Source organism: Rhinopithecus bieti, unplaced genomic scaffold (assembly GCF_001698545.2).
Source record: "Rhinopithecus bieti isolate Rb0 unplaced genomic scaffold, ASM169854v2 scaffold_32008, whole genome shotgun sequence".
Classification (NCBI taxonomy): Eukaryota; Metazoa; Chordata; class Mammalia; order Primates; family Cercopithecidae; genus Rhinopithecus; species Rhinopithecus bieti.
The window spans coordinates 3086204-3098365 of NW_016814433.1; the positions used below are offsets into that span (position 1 = coordinate 3086204).

At 48.4% G+C, this 12162-nt stretch overlaps 1 protein-coding gene across 1 annotated transcript in view; it reads right to left on the reverse strand.

Moving 5' to 3' along the window:
- The window catches only part of FXR2 (FMR1 autosomal homolog 2), a 39183-nt gene extending 27021 nt beyond the window's left edge, over window positions 1-12162 (reverse strand). The window contains exons 1-3 of the mRNA XM_017850434.1: window positions 11965-12162; window positions 3803-3855; window positions 3350-3443 (exon numbers count right to left, since the gene is read on the reverse strand). Coding sequence (XP_017705923.1) covers window positions 3350-3443; window positions 3803-3855; window positions 11965-12045 — 228 coding nt within the window. The 5' untranslated portion in view covers window positions 12046-12162. The remainder of the gene's footprint in view (window positions 1-3349; window positions 3444-3802; window positions 3856-11964) is intronic.

Below are 12162 nucleotides of genomic sequence, written 5' to 3' on the forward strand. Positions count from 1 at the left end.
GGCGGGGGGGGGCGCGGCGGGGGGGGGGAGCCGGCCCGGCCCCACGGCGGCCCTGCCACAGCCAACGAGCAGGGGGCCGGGGCCGGGCCGCTCCCCGTCCGCCGCCGCCGCCTTGGTCTCCGCCACCGTGAGGGAAACGGCCGCCGCCGCCGCTGCCTTCGTCACCTCAGCTTCCGCCCGCCGCCGCCCCCGCTGCTGCCTCAGTCCCGGGACCCGCTGCTGCCGCTGCCGCTCCACAGCCTCCACCTCCCCCTGCCACCGCCTCCTACTGCGCAGGCGCACCGGGCACCCGCCCGCTGCGCGCGGGGCCCCGAGGGCCACGGCGCAGGCGTCAAGGTTAGAGCCCCAGCTAGCGCTAGCCAGCGCATCGGGGCTTCCACATTCCCTTTCACTCTCTCACGCCCCCTCCTGGTCGCTTGCTTGCGCTTGCGCAGAACAAAATTAGCCTTCTTTCTCCACTGCCCCACCGCCCAGCCGCCCGGTCTCTTCCTTTCCGCGCCCCACAACCCTGAGAACCAACCAATCAGAGGGAGGGAGGGGCCGGGCTCGCTCAGTCCGATTGGGCGGCGGCCGCACAGTCACACAGCGCTCAGGCCACACCCACTCCGCCGCCGCCAGCCCCACCGGGCTCGGACAAGTTAGGGATGGGCATGCGCCTGAACGACTGCTTGGTCACTTTCCCCACCTTTGTCTGTCTTGGTGCGCACGCTCCAAAAAAAAAAAAAGAAGAGGAGTCGCCGCAAGGAAAAAGGTGCTCGGTGCGCACGCGCTGAGCTTTACTGTCTGCGCGTATGCATCGCCTATCTTTTGAGAATCTGTAACTCTGTGCTGTAGTAGATTTAAGACTCATGGCTCTTGCCTTGAAGAGATTGTAATACAATGAAAGTTTTGGCCGGGCGCGGTGGCTCACACCTGTAATCCCAGCACTCTGGGAGGCCAAGGCGGGTGGATCACCTGAGGTCCTTGGATCACCTGAGGTCAGGAGTTCAAGACCAGCGTGGCCAACATGGTGAACCACCAACCCCCCCACCCCGCATCTAATAAAATACAAAACTTAGTCGGGCTTGGTAGCACGCGCCTGTAATCCCACATACTCGGGAGGCTGAGGCAGGAGAATCACTTGAACCTGGGAGGCAGAAGTTACAGTGAGCCGAGATCGCGCCATTGCACTCCAGCCTGGGCGACAGAGCAAGACTCCGTCCCAAAAAAAAAAAAAAAAAAAAAGAAAGAAAGAAAGAAACAAAAGAAAGTTTTAAGAATAGTAGAATAGTTTCGGCCGGGGGCGCTGTGGCTCAGTCCTGTAATCCCAGCACTTTAGGAGGCCCAGGCGGGTGGATCACTTGAGCCCACCGGTTCGAGACCAGCCTCAACAGGGCGAAACCCCGTTTCTACTAAAACTACAAAAATTAGGCCGGGCGCGGTGGCTCAAGCCTGTAATCTCAGCGCTTTGGGAGGCCGAGATCACTGGCGGGCGGATCATGAGGCCAGGAGATGGAGACCATTCTGGCCAACATGGTGAAACCCCGTCTCTACTAAAATACAAAAAATTAGCTGTGGTAGTTCCAGCTACTCGGGAGGAGTCCCAGCGACTCGGGAGGATGAGGCAGGAGAATCGCTTGAACCTAGGAAGGTGGAGGTTGCAGTGAGTGGATATCACGCCACTGCACTCCAGCCTGGGCAATGAGTGAAACTTAAAAAATAATAATAATGGCAGGGTGCGGTGGCTCACGCCTGTAATCCCAGCACTTTGGGAGGCCGACGCGGGCGGATCACGAGGTCAGGAGATCGAGACCATCCTGGCTAACACGGTGAAACCCCCATCTCAACTAAAAATACAAAAAATTAAAAAAATTAAAAATAACCAGGCGTGGTGGCGGGCTCCTGTAGTCCCAGCTACTCTGGAGGCTGAAGCAGGAGAATGGCGTGAACCCAGGAGGCGGAGGTTGCGTGAGTGGAGATCGCGCCACTGCACTCCAGCCTGGGCGACAGAGCGAGACTCCATCTCAACAACAACGACGACAAATAATAATAATAGTGCCCGGGCGCGGTGGCTCACACCTGTAATCCCAACACTTTGGGAGGCCGAGATGGGTGGATCGCGAGGTCAGGAGATCGAGACCAACCTAGCTAACACGGCGAAACCCCGTCTCTACTAAAAAATACAAAAAACTAGTCGGGCGAGTTGGCGGGAGCCTGTAGTCCCAGCTACTCGGGAGGCTGAGGCAGGAGAATGGCGTAAACCCGGGAGGCGGAGCTTGCAGTGAGCTGAGATCCGGCCACTGCACTCCAGCCCGGGCGACAGAGCGAGACTCCGTCTCAAAAAAAAAAAACAAAAACAAAAACAAAAATACAAAAATTAGCTGGGCATGATGGCCCATGCCTGTAAACCCAGCTACTCAGAGGCCTCCCTCTCTCTCTCTCTCTTTTTTGAGACGAAGTTTTGCTCTTGGTGCTCAGGCTGGAGTGTAATGGCGCAATCTCAGCTCACTGCAACCTTCACTTCCCAGTTTTAAGCGATTCTCCTCCCTCAGCCTCCCAAGTAGCTGGGATTACAGGCGCCCGCCACCACGCCCAGCTAGTTTCTTGTATTTTTAGTAGAGATGGGGTTTCACCATATTGGCCAGGCTGGTCTTGAACTCCCAACCTCAGGTGATCTGCCCCCCTTGGTCTCCAAAAGTGCTGGGATTTCAGGTGTGAGCCACTGCATCCAGCCTGGGATGCATCTTAAACCAAGGATACAGGAAACCAGAGGAAGGAACTAATTAAAAATCAGAGGATGGCAGGGCATGGTGGCTCATCACTGTAATCCCAGCACTTTGGGAGGCTGAGGTGGATGGATAACCTGAGGTCAGAAGTTCAAGACTAGCCTGGCCAACATGGTAAAACCTCGTCTCTGCAAAAATACAAAAATTAGCCGGGCATGATGGCGAGTGCCTGTAATCCCAGCTACTTGGGAGGCTGAGGTGGAAGAATTGCTTGAAACCAAGAGGCGGAGGTTGTAGTAAGCCAAGATCACACCACTGCACTCCAGCCTGGGCAACAGAGCAAGACTCCATCTCAAAAAAAAAAAAAAAAAAAAAATGAGAGCACACTGGATTTCAGATGCTATTACCACAAATGGAAGGCAAATCCCCTGAAACTGGGGATGTCCCTGAGAGTTTGGCTCATCATAACAGTGATGAAAGGGGAACTACTGCATTTTACATTTCCACAGGCATGTAGCCTATGGAAATGGCTTAGTGGCTGGATATGGCTTAGTTGGGGAGGAAGGAATATGAATCAACCAGAGAAAAGCCTAGAATCCTGGGAAAAAGTGACATTTAGAAAGGGTGTACTCCACAGCCCTTACCTCCACTTCATCGCCTTCCGTGATCTCCTTATTATAGTCAGCTGGAGGTGGTAGTCGGACATCTCCAAAAGGAATTTGTCTCTCACTCTGCCAGCTGTAAGAGAAACAAGAACATGAAAAAGCTACTCTGACTGATATGGTTGCCCATTTCTTTACAAAAGGGTTATTGCCTCAGCTGGGTGGTTCCCACCTATCTGGATAATTAGAGGCTAACCCCCAGGCTCTGCTCCATAGTGGTGCCATCCATCTCTTTCTAGACTCTAAATACTGAGCCAAACGCCCCCACCCTCACCAAATTCTCAGCCCTTTCCTCTCCTGGGATCCATGTAAGTTTCCCACCCAAACCCTCAGCTCTCCCCACCTATTACATGCCTCATAGGACTCAGCCGCCCCCTCTTCTCCACTCTCCTTCTAGGACCTAGTATGCTGGATTCTCTATTCCCAAGGTCTTACTTGTTTTCAAAGAAGATGGTGACAGAGTCTTCATGGACATCCTTCACAAAGCCCTAGAATGGATTTTAGAAAAAAGTAAAAAATATAAAATGACCTTTTACTTCCACCTTAGCCACCAAGGGAATAGAGACACCACAAACCCTTAAACTTGAGTTTTAGATAGGGACACAAGTGGTGTAATGAGAGAGCCTGAAAGGCTGCACTGGGGAAAGAATATGGGCAGTCAGACAGAGAAAGGAAATTATATTGTCATGGAGAAGTGCATGTACCACCTGCATCAGAACAGCCTGGAAACCAGTGATCTACTCAGGCTCCCACAGGGGCCTCCCTATCTGTCTGCCTCCTGTTGTGCTGAGCAGCCTGCCAGAGTTCAATTAAAATACCAACAACATTCAGCAAGGCTAAGAATATCCCATGAGACAGTGTGAGGCTGTCCTGGAACACCTAGAGGACATGAGGATCTGTCAAGAGAGAGAAGGGCCTACCTCCGCAATACAGCAAGAGATCTGAGCAGACTCGCTGCCCTGATGCATGGGTCCTAGGACAATAATCAGAACACTAGACAAGTTCAAAATTGTGATGAACACAATTTACAGAAGGAAAAATTAAGACTTAAAATACATCAGAGTTTTTTAATACTAGAATTGAATCTAGAATGACACTGAAAATTTATAAAGGATAACAAAATTTATGGAAGACTCCAAACTTGATATTATGACAAGAGGAACAGGGATGACTGAACAGCTGATCCATCTCCTGTGGTTTATGTCCTCACTAAGGACATGCGTTCACCCCTGCGCTCCCAATTTTTCTACCTTCTCCCTATTTGTCACATACAATTAGGGATTTCTAATTTTGAAAAAGGTCTAGCTTATGAATTTATTATTTTATCAACTGTGCTTTTGGTTTCATATCTAAGAAATCTTTGCCCAGGCTAGGCACAGTGGCTCACACCTAAAATACAAAACTTAGCCAGGCATGGTAGTGCATGCCTGTAATCCCAGCTACTTGGGAGGCTGAGGAAAGAGAATCACCTGAACCTGAGAGTCAGAGGTTGCAGAGAGCCAAGATCGTGCCATTGCACTCCAGCCTGAGCAACAAGAGCAAAACTCCATCTCAAAAAAAAGAAAAAAGAGAAAGAAATCTTTGCCTAATCCAAGGCCACCAAGATTTTTCTCTTATGTCTTCTTCTTAAATTTTCAGTTTTTTGTTTTACATCTATACTCCTTTATTTTTAGACAGAGTCTCGCTCTGTCACCCAGGCTGGAGTGCAATGGCACAATCTCTTGGCCCACTGCAACATCCACCCCCCAGGTTCAAGCAATTCTCCTGCCTCAGCCTCTCGAGTAGCTGAGGTTACAGGTAACTGCCACCATACGATGAGGTGATCAATGTTTTTTAAATTTTTAATTTTTATTTATTTTTTTTGAGACAGAGTTTCGTTCTTGTTGCCCAGGCTGGAGTGCAATGGTGCAACTTTGGCTCACCGCAACCTCCGCCTCCCAGGTTCAAGCAATTCTGCCTCAGCCTCCCAAGTAGCTGGGATTACAGGCATGTGCCACCAAGCTCGGCTAATTTTGTATTTTTAGTAGAGACAGGGTTTCTCCACGTTGGTCAGATTGGTCTCAAACTCCTGACCTCTGGTGATCCACCCGCCTCAGCCTCCCAAAGTGCTGGGATTACAGGTATGAACCATTGTGCCTGGCCTCTTTTTTTAAAACATATTATTTATTTATTTATTTATTTATTATTTAATTTATTTTATGAGACCAGAGTCTCCTGTGTTGCCAGGCTGGAGTCAGTGGCCCGTCTCAGCTCACTGCAAGCTCCGCTCCCCGGTTTCACGCATCTCAGCTGCCCACTCTGCCTCACCGAGTACTGGACTCACAGCTCCGCCACCTCGCCCTCTAATTTTTTGTATTTTTTAGTAAGACGGGTTTCACTGTGTTACCAGGACTGTCTCGAACCATCACTGACTACTCGTGATCCGCCCATCTTGAGGCCTCCCGAAGTGCTGGGATTACAGGCTTGAGCCCTACAACCTATTTTAAATAAAAAAATTTTTTAATAGAGACGGGGTTTTCGCTGTGTTGCCCAGGCTGGTCTTAACTCCTGCGACTCAAGCACCACACCTGCTTACTCCAGATGTTTGAATTACCAGGACATTGACCACTGTTGCAGCTATTTTTTACCTACAGATTATCTTGTTCCAGCACTGTTTGTTGAAAAGACACAGTTTCTTTCTGGCGGGGTGTAGCTCACACCTGTAATCCCACACACGTGGGAGCCAAGGTAGACGATCAGCTGAGGCCCAAGAGTTCGGACAGTCTGCCAATATGGCAAACGACCATAGCCTGCTCGCTGCTGCTGCTGGTGCTGCTACTACTACTATTACTACTACTACTACTACTACTATATATAATTAGCAGAGCGTGGTGGCTACATTGCTGTAACTCAGCTATTCAGAGGTGGCTGAGGCATGAAATCACTTGAAGCCAGAGGCAGAGCTGAGTCAGTCATAGATCATGCATCGACTGCAGCTAGAAACAGAGCAACTCTGCTTTAAAAAAAAAGAAAGAGAAAGCCTATCCTTTCTCAGCTGAATTGAACTGCTTTTCATTTCTGTCAAAAATCAGCGAGCCAATTTAATGTATCAAGGACAGAAGAGATTGGTTATCTTGAATGGGAGGATTTGGGAGTGACAGCAATGTTCATTCTTTGATTGCAGTCATGGTTTCAGTTATATTATGTCAAACTTAACAATGGACACTTCAAATATTCTACATTGTTTATCTGTTCATTTCCACCTCAATAAACATGGTTTTATTAGAGAAGCACTGGACAACACGGAAACTCATCCTCTGCAAAATTAAATTAGCAGGTATGATTGGCGTTGTGCCTGCAGTCCAGCTATTCATGGAGGCGAGGTGGGAGGATCACTTGAGCAGGGAAGGGTTGAGGCGCTTGTAGTGAGCTGTGATCCACACCATGGCAGTCACAACTTGGGCAAAAGCCAAGACACTGACTCAAAAAAATAATTAAAAAAATAAGCAGTAGTGAATTCAACAGGCTAATAACAGAACTTATCATGAGCTTTGAGCGGGGGACAAAGGCTAAGCTTAGAAAACCCAAAATGCCCTTGCAATGCACATGCTCCACCTCACAGACTAATCAATAATATACAGCTCTTACAGATTGCTATTTCCTTATGAAGGGAAAAATCTAAGCCCTGCATTCGCTCTTCATACAGCCACTTTCTCGTCTTTAGGGATATGGTTCCTTGCTATAGAGGGCTGCCAGTCCAGTCAATCATTCTTGGACTGAATGTTTTTTCTTAGAGCTTCACACTGCCAAGCGGCTTTAATACTACTGGTACCTTCCTGGCTCATTTTTCCCATGCTTTCTCTTCTGTGACAATTTATCTTCTCCAGAAATGTTTTTCTACTTTTCATTCAGATTTTTCTCCTTTTGTTAACAAGAACCTGACGTTATGACATATCATTCAGGTTTATGCCAAATCCTACTGTTCTCCATTAGTCTTCTGAGGCACTTTACTTCTACTTGCCTGGGTCATCTCCCTTTAGGGTTCTTCACTAGTTCCTCTCAGGTATCCTCCCTCCTCGCCACAACCACTAATATTTTACCATTCCCCTTCTTTCCTGTAATCCCAACACTGGGAGTGCTGAGCGCCGGAGATCAGCTGAGGTCAGTTGCGTCTCGAAGCGGTCTGGCCATATGGCAAAACCCCATTGCTACACAACAAAACAACATAATTATATATAATTAATATATATATATATAAAATATATCACACACACACACACACACACAAATATAAATTAGCCAGGCGTGGTGGCACATGGCTGTAACCTCAGCTATTCACGGTGGCTGAGGCATGAGTATCACTTGAAGCCAAGAGGCAGAGGCTGTAGGGTCGTCTGGATTTCTAGAATTATTCCAGTCAGACTCTTCAGCTGACTTTATCCAATTCTTTACCCAAAATGTCTACTCCAAGTCTTAGAAGTAGTTTATCACGGCAGGAGTTACACTGACAGAAAGAAGTGGAAAAGAGACAGATGACAATCATTAACCTACTGCTTTTGTGAAAAGATTTCTACTCCTAGATATATTCACAAAGGCTATGCCTATGGTGTAATCCAATTATCCTCCACCATGTTAGGTTTGGCCCCAGGGTGAGGAGCAATATTACCCTAGTTTTTCCAGCTACCATGACTTCCAAGGCAGAAATGCAAAGCTCAGAATGGAGTAATCTCTCACATCACTCGGTAGTTCAACCAAATCTCACTTAACCCTTATACTTCCAGGGTCTTTTTCCTTCAATTAGTCTCCAAAACTAGCTCTGTCCCCAACTTCATATTCCAATCCTGTCTCTGCTCCTAAATTCCACCCATTCATCCCATACTAGTTTTTTTCTCCAAGGGTATCAGTGGTGGAAAGTGAGCCCCAAGTTCTGCTCAGTCTATGCTCATTGTGAAAATAAGCAGGGGAAGGCAAAAGCAGATGGGTGGAATGTGTTAGGGAGCCACCTAGATCCAGAGGATGACTTGATTCAGTGGCCACAGCATCACCTGGCTTTGGCTTCTGGAGCCTGGCACCAAGCCAGTAGAGCAAGAGCGAGCCCCAGGTTCCTAGGTACTTTGGTTTCCTCAAATTAGAAGATATAAAATGGGTCCCCACTTTGACTGTCATCTAGTTCTAGACTCCCAAAGCAAAGGAGGGGGTTCTAGGAGAAGAGCAGGAACAGTCTTAGTAAAAACCAAGTACTGAAGCTGAGGATGCCACGTTGATTAAGAAAGGAATGGGGATTAAGATATCCAGGTGAGGTTCGGAGTAGGATGATTGCGCCCTGGAAGGTGAATACTTCATTTGGGAGAGTACAACTTAAAGAATAAAATACATTAGATCATTTTGTACGTCTTAAGCATGATGACTAAGGTTTCAAGCTCACGTGTGATGTGTGCCTCCCTCAAACCTTGTTACGGATGCCAGTCTAACACGAAAAAAAACAGAAAAAAAGAGTAAGTTCTGACAAACTTAATGTTGGGATAGCTACAAAATAACTTGGATCCCAGATCTAACATTTTATCCTTTAAGAAAACTAACTGATGGGAGGGCATGGTGGTTCACACCTGTAATCCCAGCACTTGGGAGGCCAAGGCGGGCGAATCACTTGAGGTCAGGAGTCAGAAATCAGCCTGGCCAACATGGCGAAACCCCATCTCTACTGAAAATACAAAAATTAGCCAGGCATGGCGTTGCACACCTGTAATCTCAGCTACTCGGGAGGCTGAGGCTGGAGAATCGCTTGAACCCAGGAGGCAGAGGCTGCAGTGAGATGACATCATGCCACTGTACTCCAGCCTGGATGACAAAAGGAGACCCTGTCTCAAATTAAAAAAAAAAAAAAGAAAAGAAAGAAAAGAAAACTGACAACAGGGCCCAATTCTGAGAGAGGAGAAAGGGACCTTCCCAATGTACAATTCTAGAAGCAGTGTAAATACTCCCTGACCCATCCCAAGTTTGCTGAGTCATGAATATTAAATCAGCAGCAAGGTCAAAACGGGTAAGTATCTATAGGGTACTGAGAGTGGAAGATTAGCCTGAATTTAGGGATTTGTGGTTTTTAACTCAGGAACGGGGCAGAAAATGCTAACCTGCCCAGATCCACATTACCACATTACCTGGCTTTCAGCTCAACCCCAGACTCTACTCTCTGAATCAGAGTATCCTGGTCCCCACGTACTCAAGTCCATCATTGCCCACAGCGCACAGGAGAAAGGGAAAAGATTCAGAGAGACTTTCTGCTGGACACTTATATGTGGAACAGAAAACGCGTCCCTTCCCAGCCATCTCATACAGTTCATTTGAACTGGATACCAATCTTTCCCAGCTGTGCAGGGCTCCTATGCTTCCTAGAACAAAGCAAACATCATATCTTGATCTTGGACTCAGCTTAAGAATCACTTTTCTTGGAACTCAGAATTTTGGGGTGGTAAGGACCCAGATGAAGGAAAAGACACCGAGGGAAACAGGTAGGACCACTTTAGGAAGCGTATTTCAACAAAGGTAGTGCAAGTTTGAGGAAAAGGATGAGAGACAAATGTGCTCTATCAAAAGCAGAAAGGAATTAGAGACTTTTGCCAAAAAAAACAGAAATGCTATGGAGGCAGGCTAGAAGAAAAAGTCCCAAGAGTTAGGCAAGTATGCAGAAAATGATAAAAGAGATCAGCAGGGAGCTTCCTTCAGCTAGACAGGGAATTAGGTGATTCCTGGGGATTACACAGGAATACAGAAATATTAGGAGAAAAAACCAAAAACTTGAATTGAGACAGTAAGTTAGACATGGGTACCCAAAGTCACCACACAGAAAGAAATCTGATGAGGGAAATAAGGCAAAAATGGGTAAGTATGAAAAGTAAGTAAAAAATGACTACAATGGCGCGGTGGCTCATGCCTGTAATCCCAGCACTTTGGGAGGCCCAGGCGGGCGGATCACGAGGTCAGGAGATCAAGACCATCCTGGCTAACATGGTGAAGCCTCGTCTCTACTAAAAATACAAAAAACTAGCCAGGCGTGGTGGTGTGTGCCTGTAGTCCCAGCTACTCGGGAGGCTGAGGCAGGAGAATGGCCTGAACCCGGGAGGCGGAGCTTGCAGTGAGCCGAGATCGCGCCACTGCACTCCAGCCTGGGCGACAGAGCCAGACTCCCTCTCAAAAAAAAAAAAAAGACTACAATGAACTTAGCAACTGAAATAGAGGCAGAAACCACCCAAGGGAAATTACAAGACCCTCTACAGTTACAGAAAACATGACTTAGGGAAGGAGTCAAAGACAGACGCTTCCAAGGGCATGAGAAACCAGAGAGGGCTACTGTGGGGGGGAAAGGCCTGAGGGGAACCGAAGGAAAGGGGGAAGAGGGATCTACTCTTAACAAGTAATGCCATGGGAAGGTATCTCTTCTACAGCTCCCCAAGGTGAAATCAAAGAATGAGACAAATCAGGAGAGTCTCTGGGACAATTCCAGGCATCAAATCCAAGAGGTTCAGAATAGCAACAGTCAACGAAAAACTCTTGGGAGGCAAGAAAGGGTTCTCTCTGGCTTAATCTAAATGGGAAAAAAATGTCCTAGAAAATGGATTCAGAGCAGATAAGGAAGGTGGTATTATAAGGAGTTCTAAGGAGCCAAATCCTGGGCAAAGGGGGAGGTCAAATAAGGAAGGGTCTTTGAAAGATGATCCCTTCTTCCAAAAAAGGTTGTCAGATTCCCGAACTGGGATAGTTGACCAAGAGTCTTCAAGAAGTGGAAATCTTAAGAAAAAGAGAAGGGAACCCCATGAGCTTCCTTTTAGAGATCCTTTTAGAGATCATGACTATGAAGCTTACATGCCTCAAGACGAAGAAACTCTAAGAATGACCTGAAGGTATCTGAGGTCTAAGTGAGACCTCAAATCCATTCTGAGTAGAATGGTAGACCAGAGGGCCTTGAGATCAAGGTGTGGTGGGGTGAGAGACTTGCGAAAGATGCCACCTTATGGCTGGCTGAGAAGCAACTTGACTGATTCAACCCAGGGTTCCTGAGGTCAAAGATGCCAAACGTCGTAAATGGATCTGACCATTTCTCCTTGGCTTGGGAACCGGAATATAAGATGAAAGTGGGGTGAGTGTTCCAGAGTCAGTAGGCAGAGGCCTCTCTGAGGAAGATGAAAGGATCCGATATGGGACAGAGGGCCTTCCCAAGGGGACCGTGCGGAAGAAAGACAATTCTCCATGTGCCTGGACCGTGGGGAAGATGTGATTAAGGTCTAAGGTATGTCTTCCATCACACAACGGAAACAGTCAATTAGAAGCTGGGTAAAGGGGTCCCTCCTGGGGGGCGGGGAGCGCCAAGCCAGGGACAATAATGGCCTGAAGTTCATTATCCCTGAGATGGGGGTAGAAGCAGGTGCATTAAAGGGGTCAAAAATAAAAGGAACAGGGTTCACTCCAAGAGGTCTCTCAGGGAAGGCTGCGGGTGGGAGCAAGGGTCTAAGATTCTAAGGGCCAGGACTCAGCTCCAGAAGCTCGATCCCACCCCACGCGTTCCTGCTCCGGCCGGGGGAGGGGGCTAAAGACCGGCGTCCCCAGTCGGCGCGCCGTCTCACCTTGTAGAAGGCCCCGTTGGAGCCGCGCACCTCGACGGGCAGTCCCGGCTCCACATCCCCCCCAGAGGCCAGGCCGCCCATGGCGCCGCCACCGCCTCCGACTCCCCCGGCGGCGGCTGCAGCAGCAGTCTGAGTGCGGGCCGGGCCAGGCCCCCGGCGTCTCCCCGGAGGAGGAGCCGGAGGGGAGCCGCGGGGGGC